At 41.6% G+C, this 16,066-nt stretch overlaps 1 protein-coding gene across 9 annotated transcripts in view; it reads right to left on the reverse strand.

The window, feature by feature from the left end:
- Nucleotides 1–843: 843 nt before the first annotated feature.
- RALGPS1 (Ral GEF with PH domain and SH3 binding motif 1) overlaps nt 844–16,066 on the reverse strand; it is a 167,997-nt gene continuing 152,774 nt past the window's right edge. For 5 of the 9 annotated variants that reach the window (XM_053281812.1, XM_053281811.1, XM_053281814.1 and 2 more), the window contains 7 exons: nt 15,275–15,326; nt 12,075–12,155; nt 9,006–9,111; nt 7,390–7,482; nt 7,084–7,189; nt 6,284–6,375; nt 844–5,110 (listed from right to left, as the gene is read on the reverse strand). In XM_053281812.1, coding sequence (XP_053137787.1) covers nt 5,081–5,110; nt 6,284–6,375; nt 7,084–7,189; nt 7,390–7,482; nt 9,006–9,111; nt 12,075–12,155; nt 15,275–15,326 — 560 coding nt within the window. In that variant the 3' untranslated portion in view covers nt 844–5,080. The remainder of the gene's footprint in view (nt 5,111–6,283; nt 6,376–7,083; nt 7,190–7,389; nt 7,483–9,005; nt 9,112–12,074; nt 12,156–15,274; nt 15,327–16,066) is intronic. The other 4 variants (XM_053281813.1, XM_053281815.1, XM_053281818.1 and 1 more) reach the window with 1 other exon arrangement.

Below are 16,066 nucleotides of genomic sequence, written 5' to 3' on the forward strand. Positions count from 1 at the left end.
AGGCTGGTTGCTGTACCCGTTGTCATTAGTCTTCTTTACATTTAGTTGTAGTCCCATTTTTTTCACTGTGCTCCTTCTTCTACACATCATTCTAATCAGGCAGTCTTTAAAAAAAAAATTAATTTAACAAAATGTCAAAAATTCTGAATCAAGAGAGCCAGTGTGATGTAGTCGGTTAGAGTGTTGAACTAGGAACAGGAGTGGAGAGCTGGTCTTGCAGTAGTGAGCATGAATGGTCTCCTTTGCTAAGCAGGGTTCACCTTGGTTTGCATTTCAATGGGTGATTACATGTGAGTGCACTGTAAAAGATCTCCCTTAGGTGATGGGGCTGTAGCTCAGTGATGGAGCATCTGCTTGCGTGTAGAAAGTCTCAGGTTCAATCCCCGGCCGCATCTCCAGGTAGGGCTGGGAAAGACTCCTGCCTGAAACCTTGGAGAGCTGCTGCCAGTCAGTGCAGAAAATATTTAAACCAGATGGGCCAGCGATCTGCATCAGTATATGGCAACTTCCTGTGTTCCTATGCCTGGGAAGACTCAGGTTCAAATCCTCGCTCAGCTAAGGACTTAAGAACAGCCTGCTGGATCCAGCCCAAGACCCATCTAGTCCAGCATCCTGTTTCATACAGTGGCCCACCAGTTGCCTCAGATAAGCCCACAGGCAGGGGTGAGGGTTTCCCCCCTCTCCTGCCGTTGCTCCCTGGGTGACTTTAGGCCAGTCGCACTGTTTCAGCCAACCCTATTCTCATAGAATTGTTGTGAGGCTAAAAATGAGAGAACGAACCATGTACACCATCCTGAACAGAGGTTTAGAAGAAAAATCATGTTCAAAAGGAAGATTACACTCTTTTTTTACATTAAAGTTTTTTAATTAGTGAAACAATCATTATCCATGTAACAAGCTGAAAAATACAGCAACCTGATAGAAGACTGAGGTAACAAAATACTTTGCCAAAAACCTAAAAGACTCCCACACAAGGGTTAAAAGTTCAGTGGTTATCATGAGTGAGACAATTCACAAGATTTTTTTTTTTAGGAAGAGGCCTTACACAAATGGCATGCAGTGGGCTGCTGGAATACGGCCATTAAAAAAAGAGAGAGATAGTGCAACAGTTCTCACAAGAAAATTAAAATAGAAATCGGTTCACATCACAATGTGACAAATGGTTCAAAAATTGAGTACTATTGTCTATGCCTCATCTGGGTGCTAATTGGAAAAACATGCATTTTGGCACTAAGTGAATTGTAAAATTACACACATACACACACACACACACAAATAAATTAATAATAAATAATATTGCCTCCATATAGCTCATAGCTTCACAAGTCATTAAAACAGTCACCCTGGAAACAGTTTGACATTTTTACAAAATTGCTGAACCAAGAGGCTAGCTTTGCGCGATTTTCACCACAACCGGCACCCTGGTCGGGCAATCTGTTCTGGCGTGCACTGATAACTATCCCACACAGAACAATTCCCGCTTCATTTCAAAGGAAGGAGCTGAGACCCATGTCCTTGAAGGCATGGCTTTGAGACCACCAATGACATGAGTGGGGAAGCCTGTGAGCACGATAGCTACGCAGATATCAGAGACACGCAAGGCTCTAGATTGGAGCAGGGAGTCTGTGATATCCTTTGATAAGAGGTGATATTTTAAGAAGTACCAATATGCATTGTTTTATTATTTAATTCACAGTAAAAGGTGCACTAAAAAAAATCAGTAGCTAAGTAGAGTTCATGCTTTTATAGGAAGAGAACTATTTAAATGTGGATTATGCTAATAACAATATCAATATGCTGTTCTATCACTCATTTATTTCATCTTCTCAAAACACTGTGCAGCAAAGTGGCCTGTATTGCTGAACACTGCATCATGTTCCTCCATCATCACAGAAGTCATTATTGTACAGTTGTCCATGTTCATGTCCATTAGATGCAATACTATCTATACAACAAATTAAGATCACAGTCAGCCATTTGCATTACCAGTTCTTTGAAGGAAAAAAAGAAAAGACACACACAACATTCCAAATGCAACTTTGCAGAGGGACTTTCAAGTAGTTTAATTCCAAGGGATTTTCTTCCCTCCACATTTGCATGCAAGTTTCATTCATTAGAAAAGGAGAGACTTCTCCACATGGGTGTCACCATGACAAGTGTCCTTTTTCACCTGTGCAATGTCAGATCAAGGCCCCTGCTGATTTCCAGTTCCAATTCCTCATGGCTGAGGAGATCGATCTACATTGGTGAAGGTGAGTAAGATTTGGGGGAGGCATTTTTCTTTTGAGAAAACGGTGATTTTTCAAAGGCTTGTTTCTTCGTGAAATAATTCAAAAGCAAAGAAGAGATTTGTTTTTAGGGAGCCCATATTATAAGCACTTTTAGTCAGAAGTAAGTCCCACTGGGTTCAATGGGACTTACTTCTTTGTATGTTTGTTTAGGGTGGCAACATTCATTTTCCACATCGCTACATGCACATGGTTAGTAGCTGCTTTTGCTCTCTAGAGGGCATCTAAAAATGATCCAACTATCCCTTTGATTATAGCAGTGCTTAGCATATGCCTGTAGCCCCTGAAAATTACATGTGTAGTATACACTGACTTGTGAATGAATGAGTTAGCAAAGGGCATCTGTTACAAGAGTTAAATGTGACCGTTATGACACTAACCATGAGCACCTGGATTACTGATATATGTAGATCTTGGGACTCATCCTGGGCAGTTTGAATCTATTTTGTTTAAAATATACTTTGGGGGAAGAGCTATAATTTTGTACCCTATCCAGTGTCTATGTTAACCTCTAAGCAACTGAGCCATACAGTTCCATATAAACCTCCCTGTAATTATTGACTGACTGCCAACGTGAACCACCACCATTATTCCCTTGAAGTGATATGTTGTCTCATATTGAAATTCCCTTAGTGTAGCTCTTTGGCAGCATGGGAAAGGCCCAGTTCATGTGTTTATCTTTTGGCATCCTCAGATTCATTATTTCAGGTTGGGAGCTCTTTTGTATTTTTGGCATACTTAGAACCTGCACAGGCTAGAATTCAGGAATATTGCTATGAACAGGGACAATGCTTGGACTGAATACGACAGTAAAAGGGATCCTAGCATTCTCCATGGTGCTAGAATAGGGTACTAGCTTACATTGCAGGAAATGCTGATAGACAGTTAATTTTATGTTGTTTTTAAAAAGACAATCATACAGCTGACAAGACATTTCTCTTTCCCTATCCTGAAAGATAGATGGGACATCATCAGTACATTCAGGGTCCTTTCAAAGCCATATTCTTACACTTTCACTTTTGATGGCAAATCCAGAGAAACCTTTCATTCTGCAGAACAATCCAGATCTGTAAACTGCAATCATCTCTTTGTGCAAGACAGCAATTCAGAACTGTGTCTTAACACAAGGCTCAGAAATAGGCCCTAACAATAACCCTGAATATAACATCCTGTTTGCCTATTTGGGAATTTGTAGCTGGACAAACATTTGTTCACTTGCACACAGTCAGCTTCTGGGCTGACATGGCAACCAGCTGCAGAGCTCCCAACTAACCTGACCAAGTGAAAAGGGTGCCCGGGGACACACTTGCATGGAAAACTGCCCGACTCCCCTCATGAGGAGCTGACAAGATTCAAGAGCTAGCTTCATATACTGGGTTTCACTCTCAGGACCATGACAGAGACATACAACATGACAATTTTAAAAAAAAAATTGCAGTCAACAATCATCAAGACACTTAACATGAAAGAAAACCATTTACAATAAAAATCTTTAAAAACAATTAAGGTCCAGTCAGATCAGTAAACAACACCCCTCCACTAGTGCCTTTCATAAAATGTAGGGCTCTGATCATCCAAAATGACCACTGGCTTACCACAGAGATCCAGTGCTGTGTCATTCAGCTTCTCTGGCAAGCATGCAGTGCCCGAGTGTTTAAGGGCCATTGTTAAGGAGATAAAGGGGGAGATGATTTGACTGATCTTTCCCTGCTGAGTAGAATCTGAACACCAATTTTCTATGAGATCGAAAGGGTGGATCAGAATGGGCTTGGTGGTAAACCTAACATTCCCCTTACTGGGAGAAAGGGAAGGGGACTCCCTCCTTCTTCCCAAGGCAGGAAAACTTGTTCAGCTCACCTCCTCTGCGAAGCAGATGCCATGTGACCTGGGAGACCTGAAGGCAGCTCTAGGGGTGCAGGTGACACATGCACAGTTCAACATTTTAGATGAACCACACCCACTGTTAAAGGAAGAAAACCAAAAAATTTAAGGCAAATGTTTCTTTTGGGGTGAAGGGACCCAGGGTGAGCCTTAAACACCAAGTGAATTTCAGCAGCAACAGACTCTTAATTTGCCTGAGCACCTCCAGTAAATTAAAGTAAAGCAACATAACCAGCTACAAGAAAGGAACACTAAATTACAGGTGGTTTACCTTGTGCCAAAATACACATTTCCCAAATAGCTCAGGTATGAACATCAGTTTTGTCCCTAAGTTTGATACAAAATCTGAGGCAGCCACATTGCCAAGCAACTCAGTGCACTTAAGGTTATAAAAATGTTGTTCCACAATGTCCTAGTCTAATTGACACTTTGCAGCAAGTTAACACTGTCAATCGTTTTGTGCATTAGAAATAATTGAAAACCCAACATGGGCTAAATGTTCTTCAGTCACATAAAGCAGCTCAACAATAAAAAGAGCAGTTAAAAAAAAAAAAAGAATCCGCAGAAGATGTGATGCACAGTTTGTGGTAGAACAGAAATCCACGGTAGTCTGTGACCACAAAGCTAAGTCAAGGACTCAAGGATCCTGCGCTGGGCAGGGGGTTATCTTCAGTCAGTCTAAACCATCTCTCTCATCAGTGCATTGGGTTAGGTCCTGTCCTAAGGACAACATTCACTTTCTGCTTTTAGAAGCTGTGTCATAATTACTTTCAAGTTATATAGAAAAGTGCTGAAGTTGCTGTTACAGACAGTTGGCTCGCTCTGGAGTCTACGTCCTCCGTTCTTCAGTGGGAACAATTCTCCCATCCTGCAGTTTGGCACTTGAAGTCACATCACATACTGGACGCATGTTATTCGAATGACATAAGGTTTGCAGGTACCTAGCAGACAATAGGAAATCAGTCAGCACAGTGAACAGAATCTACTTGAGTCACCGGGAAACCCAAATATCATCCTGCCATCGATGGAAAGTCTATAAAAGTGTCTCTTCCTCAAGACAGGGAAAGTACTCATGGAAAGAAATAAGAGCGTCAAACTGGCTCTGCTAAGCCTACAAATGTTATCCTACAATCCACACTTGATGAGTTGAAGTTAACCACTATTGGCTGCCATGTTCCTTCACTTCAAGCCTGTGTAGTGCAGACAGGTGAAACACTATTTATTTAAACAAGTCTGCCTTTAAATGGAAAATTTCCTCTTTGTGGGGCCAGCCTGTTTTAATGCTTTGTAGGTCTGCATGGCTGGGACATTAGTGCGGAATTCCTGGTTTCTTTCTATTCTATTTTTTTCTTAGTTCTGTCTTTTATTAATAAGAGCATGTATATCCCACTTTTCCGCAAAAAAAGGTTCTCAAATTGGCTTATGCAGCAATAAAAAGGTCTGTCAATCAAGGGAGACACCAGCAAACAGCCACTGGATAAATAAGGACAATAGCTACTCTCTCAGCCATGCTGACCTGGAAGAATAAAATGAACTGAACCTGCAAACAGAAAAAGGACCTTTACTGAATGGAACTTAGTTATGAGTAGACATTATAGAAGGATCTTGATTTTGAGGGAGGACATTGCTGGATAATATAGGGTTATATATTAATTGCTGTATGCCACCTTTGTTTAAAACAAACTTCCAGCTAATTGCTGAAAGACAATGCCTCAGTAGCATTAGAAGGCTCTACTGTAGAAGAAAGCTTAGTTTGTGTGTGCAGAGCTGCAAGTTAAGCTGTAACCCAACTAGGTTGCCTCTCCTTTCTCTAACCTAGACTTATCCTAACCTGGTTCTTTGATTTGGCAAGGTGAAAGAAGAGTGAGAATTCAGGTCTTCACTGTATGTGTCCTAATCCCAAGACCTATCCCAGCACCGCAAGACTGTGCTGGTTCTTTCTCTCTCTGTGCTACCTGATAGCCATTTGCAAACACAGCCACCTGGAGGAAACTTTCAAAGTTCATGTCAAAATTTGCCGGTTTGTTTTGCAGTGGCCTTAGCCCAGCCTGGAAAGGGACTTCCATATGGCTACCATATGTACTCCAAACAGAAACCAGGCAGAGGGGCCTTACCTGAGGCCTGTTGCTTCTGCATGCGTCGTCCAAATGCTTGTGCCACAGTATTGCATGAAACCTTGAACCAGTCTGAAACTTGTAAACATTGCCTGCAACGGTAAAAAAAGGCAAAAAAAGCAAGAGCCAATTAGTTTCAAGAAACAGAGAATAGCAAGAAGTTGAAAGCTTTTAAAAAACAAATATTAAAAAGCGAAATATTTATTTGGATAGAGAGTAAGCAAGCGCAGGGCAAAACATACAGGTACAGATAAGCACTGGAACATGGCAGGGCTTACATGAGAGAGGACCATGCTCAGAGTGAGGCTGCACTGATCGCTGAACAGCAGACAGTCTGAATGAAAGGGTTTGCCTTTGCTTCAGTTCTGCCAGGCTTAATAAGGCTGGTGGCTTAAAAGTTTGCCTGAAGCAAAAGATTTGGTTTGATGATGGAAGGTTCCATTTGTGAAGGAGTGAGAATGGGAATCTATTGAGGCAAAGAAGAGCCTGCTTCTGTGAGCCTGATAAGGCAAGACTAGGTACTGGCTCTTGCCTTGGCTGTTTTTATGGCAGTAGGGTTGAATGAGCATCAACAGAGCAACGGAACCTTGTGTTAATCAGGAGAAGATTCTCCTCTGAAAAGTCCACTGACCAGGAGAAGATCTGACCCTTCTTGCTAGGAATCTTCATCACACCAGAGTTACTACCATCATATGGGTGAGTCTGATTGTGGCAGTTATCCTCCAGCATTAATGAAAACACAATACATCTTATTACCATCCAGCACACAGAGCATTCTGAGGGAAGCATAAAATACCTACCTTTATCTGGGTTATTTAGCTGAAAAATATCAGGGTGTTCAGGATCATCAGGCAGTGCTACCATCCAGCCCACAATGGAAACCTTCTTTCCTGGAGTAGATTTATACTAGAAGGGAAAAAGGCAAGCTAGAAGAGCCTTGAGCTGAGATGTGCAGCTACTCTGGGCTGCTTTCTGTAAGGAGTGTGGCAGGGTTATTCCCCGAACCCAAATGCTCATGCCACTGAGCAACCTCCTACCTCCTGCACGACCAGTTGCATCAAAACAATCTACTTTATCTAGAGGAAAAAACTGAGTTTTTTGCTTACATGCTTTCTTTCAGTGCCTCTTAATGATTTTGCTCCAAAGTAGATCAGAGTCGATCCTGAAAGGATAACCCAATATCTAGTCCATGAGGAAAGCTGAAGAAGAAAGGAAGAAATTAGGGGGTATCATAAAAGCAAGTCTAGATCTTCAGGATTACTAAAATGAGTCCAACTATGGAAAAAGCTTATGAGAGGAGCAACTTAAGAACATTTCTCTGAAGACAAACTATCAGCTAGGAGGCTGCATTGGTTTGAAAAAAGGTCACCCTGTTCTTCTGCTTCTCTTCCAAAAACAAGGGCTTATGTCCACCCCTCCACAAAACACACACACACACACACAGGGTTGCTGAGCATGTATTACAACTCATCCAGTCCATCTGTTAGCACAGTTACAAACTTGCTTCTTTAATGCTTTAAACTTCTAGGGCCAAGCCATGACAATTAGCTTAAAAGGCCGCGAAAGAAACATGAGGTTGGAGGCAAAGGCGAAAGGGCCAAGCATCCTATTATTCTTTAGACTGCCTGTTCAAGTTTGCCCCTTCTGATTTTCTTGCATCAGGTCATAGCTTCCTTCATTAAAGGTTTGAAAAGAGCTATCACTGGGGAAAAGCTGCTATATAAATTTCCTTGGCTTGATACTCTCTCCACAACAATGCTACCTGTTAAGAATCTGTAGAGAGGAGGATTATGTGTGCTTTGGGAGGTGAGAGGCAGGCAAGACAAGCTGGCTCTGAAATGTAAAACAGGACAGCTAACACTTCAGAAGACAGAATCAAAATTCAAAACAATCTGGACAGGCTTGAATATTGGGTCAAAGCTAGCAAGATGAAGTTCAACAGAGAAAAAAATTATAGTATGTGTAATATGGGTAAGCAAAAGCAAAATGCACAGTGCAGGATGGGGGAAACCTGGTTTGGCTGCAGGATATGTGAAAAAGAAACATCTCCTATGGAAGCTCAGGTGAAACCTGTACTTTCATGCAGCTTCTGTTTATTTTCCCAGGGCTTGTTATTAAGATCGGAATATTCATGTTCTGCTCTTCTAGAATGCCATTTAGACTCAGGACCTGCCATTAAGCCAATCTGCAACATGGGACCCACTTCTAATGTTTCACTGTAACTTTCTCCTCTTCTCCCTAGGCTGACCAGATATAAAGGTGGAGAGTGTGCCAATACCTTTACAGGCCTATAGAAGAAGGAATTTTGGCAAGTGCAGTGTGCCATGCAAAGATAAGAAGAAATACCTGCACAACACACAACTATTAAAGGGTAAGGTGCCTTGTCCTCTATCACATCTCTAGGCACCTTCTGTCTGTGTCTCTATTTATCTCTTCCTCTTTCTCTCTCTTAAAAAAGAAGAAGAAGAAGAAGAATCCAGCCAAAAAACAAAGAGAGAGATGGTATGATCCACCATTTGTTGAGACACAACCCACTTGTAGGTCCTGGAACCACTAGTTGAGGACCAGTGTTGTAGGAGAAAGTGAGAGATGGCCCATGGCTTGGTTTGATGGGGCAATTTGCTGCCATGCTTCTTTTGGCCCTCTGGTGCAACTTCTTTTGTATTCTTGCAAACTGTAATGATGGTAATAGGAGCATGGCCATAGTTTAAAACATACTTACTGTAGGCTTCCTGCCTTCCTTTAATAACGTCTTCCTTCTTAAAGGCCCTTCCATGGTAACAACTCCTATGGAACTCCCTGGTGTGCAGCTGCACGCCCCTGTTGGACTGAAACAACACATACCAATTCTACAGCAGGAGCAAACAAAACACAACAAAGAATTCCATGATGCAAGTGTGCAAAGTTTACATTCCTGCCTTGCTTATACAACCAATACTGTTCTAAACACATCTTCTCATTGCTGATTTTTCTCTTTATTTAAATAGCTCTTTTTTTTTGAGTGCATTACAACATAATCCTTTTAATGCCTACTCACAGGGTCCGAGAGGCTGTTACAGCAGTCATGGTGTGGGTGTTTTGATCTTAAAATATAAGAAACAATGGAAGCACGTTGCCCAAATTCTGGCAATAAGGAACAGAAGGCATGTTTTCTCATAGCACAGAAGGAAGTCCAAGGTCTCTTAGAGATATCAGTGGAGACATTGTCACTGAAGCGATTATAGGAAAGTGTGTCCCAAAGCACAGACTGGACTAGTGTGATTAAAGAGAATCCATGTGGCCAGTATTAAGCTCAACACTCTTTGGCTTCTGCTACCCAGTCAAGGAAGTGGTTATGGCTTATGGTTGTGACAAATAATTAAATGAAATGAAAGTGCCACCCAGCTGGCACATGCCAGTCAAAGTCTTGGTGGTTTGGGAGAGAGCAACAGTGGGATCCATGGGAGTCACAACCCCTACATTAGCCAACCAGTCAGTTACCGCATCTCTTATTTTAAATATAAGCTAGACGAGCAACATACAGGGGCACACTGCCCAGAAATCAAAATTTGCCTAGTAAGATCTTCCCACTTGATAACTTCCCATTTTTATGTATTTCTACGGATGGGTCTATAAGCTGTTCTGAGAAATGTCTAGAGGTCTGTCTTTCCTCAGGCCAATACAGTTTGACAGAAGTTATCAACCATCTCTTAATCAATTCAATAGAATTGATTATTTTGCTTCCCATTGGCTCTACTTCACTTAATTCTAAGCCAACGGTACTGTAGCTATTTCAATAACGAGAGGAACATGACCACAAAAGAGTAGGGTAGCATACAGAACAAGCCACCTTTGGTTTTCCCATCTGCTGATGAGCCTCAATGCTTCTGTGCACACTACCTAGAGATAATTGTACTTCAGCATTTGGCAAAGTGGGCTCTCTCCCACTTTTTGCTATGCTGTGTTCATCTTTAAGGCACTACTGGACTCTTTGTTGGTTCTGCTGAAACAGGTTAACAGGTTAAAATGGTTAAAATGTGTCACTCCAATAACAGAAAAATCTTTCCTCTTAAAATGGAAGGGATGAATTTGCCATGCAAAAATATGTTTCATCTTCCTAAGCAAGCTGCTCAATCCTGTGTGTCTGAAGGACAATTGCAAAAGGCTCCTTGTTACTTATGTGGGTTAATGAAAAAGGACAGGTATTCCAATAATGGGTGTGGCCCAAGGAAGTTGCCACACACAGAGAGAAACAAGTTTCCATGTGCTGTCCACACAGAGAGGTATGAATATTAAACGGGATGGAGTTCAAGCAACTGCCAATCCCATATTCAGCTGTCTGGATTACATCTACAGGCTTGCAGATTGGCACCTGTCCTTTATGCAGTTATGTGTGATTTTGAGTGTCAGAAGAGAAACACACCACAGTTTTATAGGCAAATCAAATCAATACAACTGAAATAGCTCAGACTGAAAACAGACAGTGCATCTGATGCTGTGTTACTAAAGATGCCAACTTGTCTGCTTGCTCTCTTAGCCAAGAGTATATAAAATGATGTTATTTGGGATGTTTATTTAAAAAGATATAAAGGTAGAATGAGAGAAAGGCAGGTAAAATAAGGATTGAAATGGAAAATGTGCTTAAGAGCAAGATCATTCAGAAGGCGGAAGCATCTTTTCTCCTCCACAGGCACACACATACATGTTCACATCACCTTTGCGAGGGTCTTCTCAAGCCTCCATCAAAAAGCAAACATAGCGAAAGAATTCAATGGCTATGAAGAAGAACCAAAGGAACAAAGAGAGGATGCACTGTAGAGAATTAATCTTTTCTTCTGACTAATGTTAGACAAGTTGGTTAGATTTATTTACTAGATCACTTGCATCACTTCACTGTTTCTTTTCAAGTCACACACAGAGTTCAGTTCAGGGAATATCACTGGTAAGACTGCTGGTATCAAGTTGTTTCATCACTTTGCAAGTGTGTGCGGGCAAACATGTAAGACAATGCACCTTGCTAACAAAGAGGTTTTGTTCCTGTCCCCACTGAACGGATTGCATCAGTTATTATTATAATTATAATAAAATAATCTATTTGGTCTGTGTGACTCAGAGCAGCAAACCGATTGTGGTAAGGAGCCTGGAAAAGGAAGAATCAGCTTGAAATCAACCTAAGCCACTACTTAGCAAGCGAAAATGCTAAAGATTTTGAGATCTTAAGGAAACTGATTTTGGGATCAAGGGCTCCCAACCCTTCTTTCCCCTTTCGGCTTTGAAGGACTATGTATCACACATAAGATCTACAGCTCAAACAGAAGGCCTCTTTTAAGCCTCATTCACGTCAATTGGAGAATTAAGCACATGGTTTTAAAAATACTGATTATTAATTAAATCATGTTCTAGCATTATAATTGTATTTATTCCAAAGGACAGACCAGGTCCACACTTGCTTAATCTGCCTAAATCCCTCCCACTGAAATCAATGGGGCTCTTTCAGTATGAGAAGGAAGAACAACCAGCATTTATATGAAGCATGTTTATATGCAGCGTGGCATGTAAACATGGCCTATCACACTTCTGTGGTGTGGATGTGAAAAGCATATCTTGATGAATCTGCATCCAAACATTCCCACTCTCCTATGTTTCACTAGCATGGAAAGGAAGTCTTTGTAAGGATGGAAGAAAAAAAACACAAACACGACAATGCTCTTCGAAATAAGATGCTTTCTTAATTAGCAAGGGGAAAACAGAGGCTGAAAATAAGGATTAACACCACAGTCTAGGGAGAGACAGACCCACCACCTAACTGTACCTGTAGACACAGCTTCGACTTCTGGGAGAATTCCGAATTGGTACCCGCCAGTTGGGCCCCAGCGTGGCGTACAACCGACCCCTGTTTGTAAATTTACATGTAAGTTCTTTTCTTATAGTGCAGATACTGTGGTAACATCCAACAAAACAGAACACATAAGGTAACGTGAGACACACACATAGTATTTGATGCTCTCAGTGACTGAGTGGTATCTTTAGTGAAGGTTTCACTGTCCAAGAAGTAGTGCTCATTTTAACACCTATGGAAGTACAAAGCAAGGCTTAGTGAGCAAAAGAACATGGGGTAAGCATGAGGTATTAGGAGGGAATGAAGAACAGAGCTTTGAAGCTGCTTCCATCTCATTAACTGCAAGACTTCCATTTATTTATGAGATCCAGTAATATTCTGAAGAGTTTCACTGGGAATGAAACCACTTTTAGGAAGGCAACATTTGCCTCAATCATACCAACACGGAGAATTGACAAGAGTCTTCGAAAACACATAAAGCTAAGGGGCATTCAAAGGAATAGCAGTAAAGTGTTCTCAACCTCTGTGCAATGCCAAGAAACAACTAGAGCAAGATAAGCAGCAATGATGAAGGGAGTTCCAGGTCAGATGCAATTGCTCACAGGCAGACCAAAACTCTAGCACCTCTTTTTGAAGAAATTAAGTGTTCTGGAAATTAAGTGACACTCTGGCTGAAGAACAGCATGTGGCAGACCATCCATCCATCTGGGAAAGCAGACATGTTCCACAAGTCCAGAAACTGGAACTAGCCCTGGTCCCCCACTGTCATGTTAACAGGCTGCTTAGCTGAAGCCTGGCTAATGAAACAAAGCACATGGCATGAGCTGAATGAGATATGTAGCTTTCCTGGAACCAACCAGGGTACTCTGAACTGGCCAAAGTCTCCCACTGAATTCAGGTGATTGTAAATCCCCACGATCCTATGCAAGAATAGGCCCTAATTGCCTTTTGATCAATGCAACCCAATTGGTGTGGGGAGGACTGTGGGCATAATATTCAAAATTAAACATTTCCAGTCAGAAATATCGGGGTATCCGCTATTTTGCCAGTATGTTCACAAGTGCAGCTCTTCTGGAGGAGAAGATGCCAGGGATTAAACCTGGGACCTTCTGCATGCAAAACGTCTTTTGTTGCATCCTCAACTGTGCCCAAGGTCTTCAGTGGCAGACAGGCTTCTCCTTTCCCATTGGTTCATTCCGGTGCTTGTTACACAGGAAGCCGTTAAAAGGCACGAAGGCAGGATCAGTAGAAAAATGGCTTCCTGGCATGCAGGATTTAGGCAGGTGAATTATGCAAAGCATAACTGGGGTGGGACTTCCCTTGCTTAAGTACTGCGGGTCAAGTGGCTGTAACAAGCACAGGAGTGGGCCAATGGGAAAGGAGAAGCCCATCTGCAGTTCCCTTAGGCCTGCCACTGAAGACCTCGGGCACAGCTGAGGGTGCATGCATCCTCAACTGCATGCCCACTGCAATTCTCCTGCTAACTCTCATAAGGTCACAATGACATTTTCTGCCCTGGCTTTGTGATCCAAAAGAAAGGTTTTGTTCAAGTGCCACCTCCTGCATTGCTTCTCCAGGTGGCATTGTATCACTTCCTTTAAATAAGGAAGGACACATTCAGAGAGAGAGAAAAGAACAGACATGGTAAAAGAGGATGCAGTGCTATGTATGGCCAAGAAAAATATGGTGTCTATCCAGTACACATGGACGTGTGACCCTAACTGCCTGAAACTGGGAAGACAGAATGCATCCAGTTCCTCTGCATAAATGCAATGTATCAAGGGACAGAAGGATACAAAGATAGATGTGAAAGTGAGCAAAAGAGTGAACTCTAAACTGGCTCGTCTAACATTGATGGGGTCTCTTCCCTTATAGATACTATCTTTTCAAATAAACAGATGAGCAGTAATGTTTTTCTGGGGAACGCAGGTTCTCTATCCTTCACAATCCTGTCTTGCTGGGAAAAGTTACAAAAAATGTTCTCTGCAGTTACACTGTAGTGTAGGTGGTGCCCTTCTAAATAACCATTTTCAGTTTGTCCAGCAGGCAGGCTTTCAAGTTACAGTCAGCAAACTCTTCATCAAGCAGATAGCAATGAACAAGGAAAGCCATCTCATTTTGCTAGTTTTTTCTCTCTCTTCAAAACTTCGGATTTGTTAAAGCATCACAGTGGTCATGGGAATGGATGCTGCTCTCTGTGAAATTGTTCTTACTTTTTTTTGCATCACCTGGCGGCTTCAGACACTTAATAAACAAGTGCACACATGAATTCCTTCATAGAGATCCTTCCTAGACAATGAGAACTGGAGTCTCCAAAGTCTGAGTTTATAACTGGATTGCATTCCACCCAAGGCATCACATACCGGACACTGGCAGATGTGTGTGTGTGTGTTTAGTTTAATTTCGTATGAGGATTTGTTTAACTATTCAGCATGGTTGGGCTTGTTTTGTTTAACAAAAGCACTGCTGTGTTATTGAGATCTATCCAACTACTTTTTGCAGCACACAAGCAAGCTGAGATGTGGAGATAGGTTTAAGACTCTTCTGGCCAACAGGTCAGCAGACCCAGGGAATTCCCACAGAGGGAATTCCAGTCGGAGAATGAGCCGGGAGTCAAAATGTGCTGTTCAGATGAGGCATGCCTGGAGCTTAACTTCTTTTGCAGCTTTCAAAGTGGAGCTGTAGGCAAACAGATTGGGTGTGTAAACTCTTGTTTATGACAAAGGCCCAGTGTTGACAAACACAAACTAAATTATATACAGTCTGGTATATATAGTACTATATACAGTAAGGTAGCTTTGAAAATGTTTATTCTAAGGCTTGATGGTATTACAAGATCTAAATGTGTATTAGCCTTCTGAGAATACAGGAAACACATGTTAAGAAGTATAAAAAGCACAGAAGGTGGGACATATATGGAGAAACATACAATTGATATTACGGAGGTACTGATTGCACCCGTCTCCACTTTTATACCTCTTAGTGGCAGCTTTTAAGGTAATATTCTTTCCATTTACCTTCATGAGCAGATCAATTTACTCAACACAGTGGCAACCAGTGACTATTCATGTAAACCTGGCCATTAAAGTTATCAATGATAATATTGACTGCAGTGAAACGGAACTTTAGCTTTAATATCAATTCAACTATTCTTTGGCACAGATGACACTCACCTCTCAAGCCCTGAAGATGGCTCCTCACTAAATTCTGAACTTTCACTGCTTCCTACAAAACAAGACCACACAGGATTGTCAATGGGACAAGAAAGAGGTGCTGTAGAACAAGTCCATGCACTTGCTGAAGCTTCCCAGAGTACACCACAGAAGTCAGACTGAGAAGACCAAAGTGAAAAGTGTTATTAGAAACTTTGTTTCTTCCTGAAGGAGATGTTTCCCTGACCCAACAGAGTATTGCAGTTTTCTAGTTGTAAAATACTGAATATCTGCCCTCCAGTTTTTATCATTTTCATACTGTTACAAGAATCATCTCACTGCTGCATGGAGAATAAAGTTGTGCTTGCATTGTACATTCTGATGATTACCACTACTTCAGCATTTGAACATAACCATGCCAGCCAAAGACAAAGGACAGACAACAAAAGGATAACTGGTTTTCCTTTAATTAAGACACAGAAAAGGTAACATGAAGCAAGTGGCAGTTTGGTGCCATGACAAATCAGCCTGATGCCCTGTTTCGACTCATCCTCTTATTGTGGAATCAGGACTTTTAAAGAATTGATAACTGATTAGTAAATTTACTCAAAGAGGAATTTAAAGCTGTAAATATGCCAGTTAAATGCATTTTCTTCCCCAAACTTGGCAGTCTGGGTTTTCTTTTGTCTAGGTGTTCAGTTAAAGCAACAGATGATACCCAACTCCCAGAAGTCTGATTTCTGTCCAGCTTGCTTTCCATTGCTAGGAAATCGCTCAATGTGATAATGACCTCTGATGGCTGATCAGGCGATA

Source organism: Hemicordylus capensis, chromosome 17, assembly GCF_027244095.1.
Source record: "Hemicordylus capensis ecotype Gifberg chromosome 17, rHemCap1.1.pri, whole genome shotgun sequence".
Lineage (NCBI taxonomy): Eukaryota > Metazoa > Chordata > Lepidosauria > Squamata > Cordylidae > Hemicordylus > Hemicordylus capensis.